General features: G+C 49.3%; 1 protein-coding gene across 1 annotated transcript in view; it reads left to right on the forward strand.

Annotated features, from left to right (window-relative positions):
- Nucleotides 1–906: 906 nt before the first annotated feature.
- The window catches only part of Maml3 (mastermind like transcriptional coactivator 3), a 416,933-nt gene continuing 409,671 nt past the window's right edge, over nucleotides 907–8,168 (forward strand). Inside the window, exon 1 of the mRNA XM_004643626.2 lies at nucleotides 907–2,336. Within this exon, the coding sequence (XP_004643683.1) occupies nucleotides 1,875–2,336 (462 nt within the window). The 5' untranslated portion in view covers nucleotides 907–1,874. The remainder of the gene's footprint in view (nucleotides 2,337–8,168) is intronic.

Here is an 8,168-nt window from a genome sequence, read left to right on the forward strand (position 1 = left end):
TATTGTGTTTTAATTGTGCTTATTATGAATTCATTGAAATAGAAATATATCTGGCAATAAAGTAAACCTGTTATTTTTGCTTGTTTTTGTTTTGGTCATGCCAAACTGTGAAATGCTTGTTTTTCCTATAGTTCAGACCATGAAATCTGCAATCTTTCCACTTGATTTAGGAAGGGCCCTTAATTACTGCTGTCATTAGCACCTAGTGTTCAAAACAGTCTGTTAAAATGTGCTGTTAGTCTCACCTCTAAGTCCCCGCTTGCTTTATTTTCATATTTTCCAAGGGTAAGTAAAACAATAATTGCCTGAATAACAATTATTATGTATGGTGAATTAAATAATTTTCCAAGTTTTTCGTTGCTTATTTCTATTCACTCAGAATTCGGTATTTATGCCTCAAGCCCAGCCTTGAGTTTGAACAAGTGTCCTTAAGCAGCTTTATGACTGGCGTGCACTTATTACTTGGGTTTTTAAAACAAGTCACTCATTTGCCTTTTTCTTTCCACATGGGTGGGAATGACAGGCAACTGCTGTGAAGCCGCAATGTTTCCGTCTGGCCATGCACAGTTCTGCAATATGATGCATAAATGTATAACAACTTGGGCTTGCTTGATACCTCTCTGGGAAGAAGCAAATCCAGCCAGGCGCGTCCCCGCGGCAGCTCTCGCCGCGCACGCGCGCGCACACACACGCACACGTACACACACGCGGGCACACTCTCACACACATACAAACAGGTCAAAAGTTGATCCATTCCTGAGCTTCCCCCAGAATCTTTCTTTCCCTGGTTTCGGGCAGCTCGGGCTCCTCGACCAGGGTAGTAAAGAGGTTGCAGGCGCGGGAGGGCGGGGAGGGCGAGGCGGGTGGGGGGGAGGAAGCCGCGGGGAGTCGGGTGCGGCGCCCGCTCCTGCCGGGTGAGAGTCCGGGCCGGGTTTTGCGCCGTGTCCCCGGGCTTGTCTCACGGCCTCCAGCCGCCGCCGCCGCCGCTGCCGTGTTTACTGAGCTCGCGCGTCCTGATATCACTCCGCTGGCATGGAGGAGGAGGAGGAGGTGGAGGAGCGCGAGGAGGAGGAGGCGGCGGCGGCGGCGGCGGCGAGCAGTTGATCATTGTGATGGTGGCAGGAGCAGAGGCGGCGGCGGCAGCCCAGCCGAGCGTTAGGGGCTGCTCTCCGCGCGGCGTTTTGCAAAGGACTTCACCGATCTACTTTTGCAGTCGCCTCGGACTGTCCATGTGTTTACTTCCCCCAGCCCAAGGATTCGGTATTTAGGTTCCTGTGAAATGCAGCTGAGCAGCCAAAGTACTTTGAGAACACGGGGCGGCATAAACACCAAAACTTTTTTGTGGAAGGAAAATGCAATAAGCAAGCTTGCCGTTTTCCGATGCGGTGTGGAGTGAGTGTGTGTCGCGCGTGTCCGCACTGGAGGCATATGCTTGTGTGTTTATATGGGGTGTGCTTTTCGGGACGTAGGGAGAAAATGCTTGCCAGCCGCCGGAAATCTCCTGGAATTTATTAGAAAATAATGGATTATAAAAAGAAGGCAGGCGAAGAGCGGATCTTCCCTCGAGTTGCAACCCGATTTGCTGCTGGCTCAGTTTGTTGTGATTCTTTTTGTTGATAGGTGTCTGATGGTATTCCGATAACACCCTCCGCTTTTTTCCCCCTCGAGCTTTACAGTTAAAAAAAGGAAACAAAAAACCCACCCCAAAATCTCTCCCCCTTTTTTTCGCCCCGTCGGGATCGCTGTTTCCATCCATGTGCTTGCGTCTCCCCCGCGTTCCACTTAAACTATTTTAATCCTTGGACCCAAGGAGGAGGCTGATAGGAGGGGTGGATAAAAAAAGTTCTTCCAAAATAGTGTGCCCGGGGAGCAGGATGGGGGATTTCGCAGCCCCCGCGGCTGCCGCGAATGGCAGTAGTATTTGCATCAACAGTAGCCTGAACAGCAGCCTTGGCGGGGCCGGGATCGGTGTGAATAATACTCCCAATAGTACTCCCGCTGCTCCGAGTAGCAATCACCCCTCTGCCGGCGGCGGCTCCGGGGGCCCCGGTGGCAGCTCGGCGGCCGTTCCCAAGCACAGCACTGTGGTCGAGCGCCTCCGCCAGCGCATCGAGGGCTGCCGGCGGCACCACGTCAACTGCGAGAACAGGTATCAGCAGGCTCAAGTGGAGCAGCTGGAGCTGGAGCGCCGGGACACTGTGAGCCTCTACCAGCGGACCCTGGAGCAGAGGGCCAAGAAATCGGGCGCCGGCACCGGCAGGCAGCAGCACGCGAGCAAACCCCAGCAAGATGCGGAGGCTGCTTCGGCAGAGCAGAGGAACCACACGCTGATCATGGTGAGGGCGCGCTGGCAGCGGGCTTGGGGCGCGCGCGCGGGTGGGGGGGCGTGGAGCTTCTTCCACGGGGGCGTCAGGGTCTGATTTGCACGGTGGGATGAAGCCGAAGGGTTAACAACAACTTTTCTCGGGGAGGAAAAGCTGCCTTTGGTGCTACCTGTTAATGTCAGGGTTGTCAGATTTGGGGAGGAGGGGGTGAGACCGGGAGAAGCCAGTCACGACTGCGAGGGGCGGAGGGACCCTGGAGGAGCGTCGGAGTGAGGTGCTGGAAAAGTTTCCCCCCCCCCCGGCTTACATAGGATTTGAGAGTGAACCCCCGAGTTGCAACCTCGCCCCTCCTCTCCGCCGCTCTCTACTCCACCTCTCGCCGCGCCGCCTCCTAAGACCCTTCCCCTTTCGCCCACCCCTCTCTGTACCGGGAAAAATTGATGCTGTCGCAGATTCAGGGCGGGCATCGGGCCCTCAACCTCTATGGGAAAGGGGGAGGAAGAGCTTCTCGCTTTCTCTCCGGGCTTATCCCCTTTGAGCTGAGAAAGTCTGAGAGTTTTGTGAATGAACTTTGAAGTGGGTGAGAAACGAGCAGGGGTAGCTACGCGCGCGGGTGCCCGAGGGAGCGCGCGCGGGCGCCGGGCGCGAGTGCGCTGCGCTCGACTCTGGAGACCCAGGCGAGCCTGGCAGGTGGAGCCGCTGGGAGGGTCGAGGCCCGGGGGTGGGGGCGGGAGCCCGGGGCTGGCGCTCCCAGTCCCCGCCACGCAACTCGGCTGCTCTTAAACTTGGAGGCACCACGGCGCCTCCACCTCGCCCCCCGCCCGCTCTCCGCCAACTTTACGCGCCTCAGTAATGAGCGCGGAGGAGTGGAGGGGAGCAGGGAGGTGAAAGAGGCTTAAATGGCTGGGTGGGTGGGTTCGAGGCAGGATGCGTAGCCAATGGCTTAACTTCTCCGGGAGGAAGGGGCAGTTCCCGCCCCCTAGCCCTGCGGGTGGAATCCTTTCTCTTATCTCCTTGCTTCGGTTCCTAAGCTTTCCTGGGCAGGGGGTGGGGAAGGCCGGAAGCTCTAGAAAGGTTTCTGCGCTCCCTCCCCCTCCGCGCCGCCGGCTCAGGCCCGGGAGCGGGGACGGTGGGCGCGCTGGAGGCTGCGCTCCCGTTTTCTGGGCTTCCGGGGCTCGCCGCGCCGCGATCGGGTGGCCCTCTTAGAGTGCAGCTTCTGCGCTGCGCTCGTCCCCAGGCTGGGAGCCCTCGCTCACTGAAGGTGGCTTTCGCCGGGCGCTTGGTGACAAAGAGCCGGCTAGGGGGAGGGGAAGAGAGGCCAAGGCGCTCGTTCCCCGGTCCCCCACCCCGCACGGGAAGAGGAACAATTTGTTTATCTTGGGCTTCAAGAATCCTTCCCTCCTCCCGGCTCTCCGCGGCCGCCCAGCCCCTCCTCCTTCCCCTCCCTCCTCGGCATGATCCAGCCCAGTCCCCCTGCCGGCAGCGCCTTCCTCCTCCTCGTCTCCCCCCTCCCCTTCCTCCTCCAGCCCCCCGCCCTGGGACCCTGCCTTCGGGGAGGAGCGGGGGCGCTTTGTCCGCCTCTGGCCCCGCTCCGCCCGGAGACTGCCGGCTGGGAGGGGCGCTGCGCCCCGGGCCGCCAGTGCGCCTCGGTCCCAGAGTCGGGGAGGGAGCTTCTCGCTTTACAAACAGGAAGCCGAAAACCACTGACACACTAGCTTTCCTGATTGTACCCGGAGGCGGGGCGAGACCTGCAGCTGGACTGCTGCTCCGGTACCCTTCGAGTCCCTGTTTCTCCCCGGGTCCCTGGCCCCCGCCCCGCTCGCGCCCTCCACCGAGAAGGGGCTCACTGTGAATCCGAGGCTGAAGGAGAATTTGAAAGGCACTTAGGATTTCATCCATGTCCCTTCCTCTCCGTTCTTAGTGTGTGTGTGTGTGTGTGTGTGTGTGTGCGTGCACGGATCGCGTGGAAATATGCTTTCCATTCCACGGAATGTCCCACGATTTGGGGGGGATGGACGGCTGTTGAGGTGCTGACCTCACCCGCAGGGCGCCTCTGGAACAAAAGCCAGTGCCGTTCCCAGTTCTGGGTCGCGTTAGGTCACCGCGGGAGGAGTATAGTTGCCAGCAAAAGTTTGTGTGTTTGGGTTACGTTCCCGAACCTATCAGCCCTAGAAAGAGGACCCAGGGTTCCCGCAGGTGGAAGCGAACTGGCGACCTGATGTTATTATCCTCAGAAGCTGAGAGCCCCAGTTAAAGCTCACTTTTGTGAATGATAAGATAGTGCTGAAGACATGAGCTGTGAATTTCAGGAAAAAAGAGAGAGGGGGAAAAAAATCCCAGTTTAGTCAGTTAACAAGAGATGGGCTTGAAAAATGATTGCCTGAAAGTAAAACTTTTCTAAATTTTTGTGACAATAATTTAGCTTATTAACTATATGTAGAAGCCAAAGCTATGTACAGGAGCATGTTTTAGCTTCAACTTCACTTGTGCATCTCTTATGGATGCCAGTGGGAAGTATTTGATGACTGTAATGAAAAGAGTAAATCCTGTGTACTATAGGAAAAAAAATAACATTGTCTTTTGCAAGTTATATTTTTAAAATAATTTCACTAGTTTGAAAATGAGAGTATTTTAACCTGCAATGCGTGAGATAACATCGAAAGGATAGAGGTTTCAAAAAAAATGTTGATCCTCATTTTCTTGAATTGACTGCAGGGTTCTAGTTGTGCTCAGGTGAGGCACAGAGCAATTAAATTTAGTTCTCAGATTGGACTCTATTTGGAAAGCCCTAAAGAGAAACAATGATCAACCACAGCCCAATACTAATAAAAGTGATAAGAATAAAGTTGAATAGGGTTTTTTCCTGTTTTATTGCTATGGTTTACCTTCTTTGGGCCCATATGTCTAGAGTACAAAATATCGATTCTCTTTCTGCCTGGCTTGGGTTAAGAAGGCATTCTAATGAGGCTTTCCCTTTTTTTATTTGATTTGGTGTCTCATGCATTTCTACACCTAGGCATGAAAACCAAACAACTAGCAAACCAAAACCCAGTGCTTGAGGGGAAGTGGAAGTCTTCCTGAGTGCCAGACTTTCTCAGGCTGGGTGGTTTGCAATGTCTGTGTAGATGGAGGAGGTCCCCTTCTTAGATTTGAAACTGTCCATCCTTGCTAGAAGTACCGGTGACCTCTAGCCCCTACCTCTACCCCCAGGACCTCACACCTTTCCTCCAACACTTGTTGGTAAGAACTATTGATTTCCCCTGTTAAACAATCTCAGTTGAAAAAAAAAGTCTTTTCCTGAAACAATTTTAATTATTTATGATAACAGAATGACACATTGTTCATTTTGTTGAGCTACAACTAAAGTACTGGTTATATAGTACTAAGGTAAATTCCAATTGGCAGGTTCATTTTCAAGCTCAAATATAGATGAACTTGACAGGGGTGCAATCATTCAGGGACTTGAAAAAGCACAATAGTCCAGTTTTTAGAATCTCCAAATGGTGATAATCTTGCTCAACCTGAATGAGGCTCACCGTGTCCTTATAATTCTTTTATACTGTATTAGTAAAACTTTTGGAGTGTGCTTAATTTATAGACAGTTCACAGGCTGCATAAATCTGTACGACTGTTCTCAAGAGAGTAACGCTTAAAATTCACTTGATAATAAATGTATTAATTGCCAAGTTTGGAGACCACTGCAACCAACCAAAACATTCTGATCCATTTTTGGAATGAATCTAGAAAATGTCAACATATTACCCAGAGCTTAACTTCCTTATAAATGAATGAGTTTAACATTTCTTGTTCTGTTGAAAGTAACCCACTAGCTCTGTTTCTAGTTGTTTGGGGCAGGCATGTACTATAATCTACTTTGAAGTCTTTCCCAGGATAACCTTTCCATTGGCCCATCTTTTTGAGGTGGTGGTAGGGCAGACAGCTGTCTTTTGAAAACTTTCCATAGACCAAATGTGGCCTGCCTCGAACGTGAAAAGCTTGGTGAACTTTCATTTCACTGTCTTCCATGTGTATTGGTCTTTCCTTTTAATTCTTGAAAAAACGTTTTTAAAAATCTTCGATCGATATATATTTCTATTATATTCTTTGGCTGTGGAACATTTTATTTAGTCCTGGATAACCAGTAGTCAGAAAGTAAGAGTCCAGTTAATCATTAATTTTACTCTCCAAAATGCTTTTCAGGTCAAGCTCCTTCCCAAGGAAAGCGAGTTTCAGAGAGCCAGTGTATTCGATACTTTACATCCTGGTTGCTTTACAATTCTGAGGGCAAATCTTAGAACTTTCTGTAGGTTTTCTGCTGTCTAATATAATAAGAAAAATGAACAGTCCGGGTCCATGGGTTCCTTAAACATTTGTAGGAAGGACAAGGATCTTGGCCATTAAAATGGAGCTATATAGAGTTATTTTGTGAATGTGAGACCAACAGTCAACTATGAAAAAGAGGTTTCTTGGTAGAGTTCTTCCATTTGGTTGTCATGGGGGAATTCCTCTCTCTCTCTCTCTCTCTCTCTCTCTCTCTCTCTCTCTCTCTCTCTCTGTACACACACACACACACACACACACACACACACACACACATACTGGTGCTATGCCACAGAAAAGATCTAGTTCAATCAACCATTTTTCATGTTGCATAGTAATTCTTGGACATCTTTTATCTGGTGTTGCATGCTAATATTTTGATGAGTGGTTTGTGTTGGTTTAGTCACAGTCCTTCATTGTACACTTGAGTTTACCGTGGTCAGATTCTTTTTCCCTAATACCCATCTTGGAGAAGTATGAAATCAATCATTCAATCAATCAGAAACTCATCTCTGGTAAAGTAGAACATATTTTAAGACTCACTGTCAAGATTTTCATAATACTCGCCTTTTACATCTCTTGCGAGTAGCTTTACCCTTTTTCAGTCTATGCTCAAACGCTGATTGTTGAGGTTTCAGATCTGATGCCTTCTGGTTCTGTCTCTCCTCCCCCCTCCTGCTGTCAGCCTTTTGGTCTTTCCCCTGATCTTTGGCCCTTTCAGGAAAGATTGGAAAGAAGTAGTAAGAAGAGGAGAAATTTAATTTGGGTTCTTCTGGTTCTCATAACTAATGAGACCAGCAGAGAGGATTCCATTTTGGATTTACTATGGATTGGATTTTAAACTTTGTTTTCCCTTCCTTAGTGTACATAATAAAAGAATACATTGAATTTTTCATTTCCTTCATGTACTTTTCTCACTGTTTTCAGCAATAGTAGTACATTGTCTTTGGTGCTTCATAGGAGTTAAAACATTAAAGCATACTCTTGCCTTGCAGACATTGACTTTGTATATCTTCATAGGCTTTCATTATTATCTTAGCTAGTTTTTAGGAGCTGACAGTTCTGTTTGTATTTTTTTATTCAACGTGGATCTTTAATGGCTTAGCAGTACCAGGCTTCAGGCTCATATATACCCTCATGGTGATATTTTTAAGGAAAATAATAAGCTTTACTTTCCTGTTGATACAAGCTAATTCGACGTTGGTATCTGGATAGCAAACAACACCTCCAAACAGCAAGAAGAAACCTGAGATGTAGATGACTGTGGCCAAGTTTTAAGACCCTCCCACTACCCCACTCAGTTTGCATTAAAAATACAGCATGCTTTTCCAGTAGACACTTGCCAAAAGTACATTAATCAGGTTTGTGATTTGGTAATACATCTTCAGGAATATTGGCTATCACCAAGATCTGATTAATTTTTCTTATTATGTTTTGTTTAAGTCTTAGAAAATTTATGTAATCCCAGGGCTGGGGAGACTGAAAACAGGAGGATCGCCGCGAGTCCAAGCTGTGTAGTGAGAC

Source organism: Octodon degus, unplaced genomic scaffold (assembly GCF_000260255.1).
Source record: "Octodon degus isolate 3935 unplaced genomic scaffold, OctDeg1.0 scaffold00180, whole genome shotgun sequence".
In the NCBI taxonomy this organism is placed as follows: Eukaryota; Metazoa; Chordata; class Mammalia; order Rodentia; family Octodontidae; genus Octodon; species Octodon degus.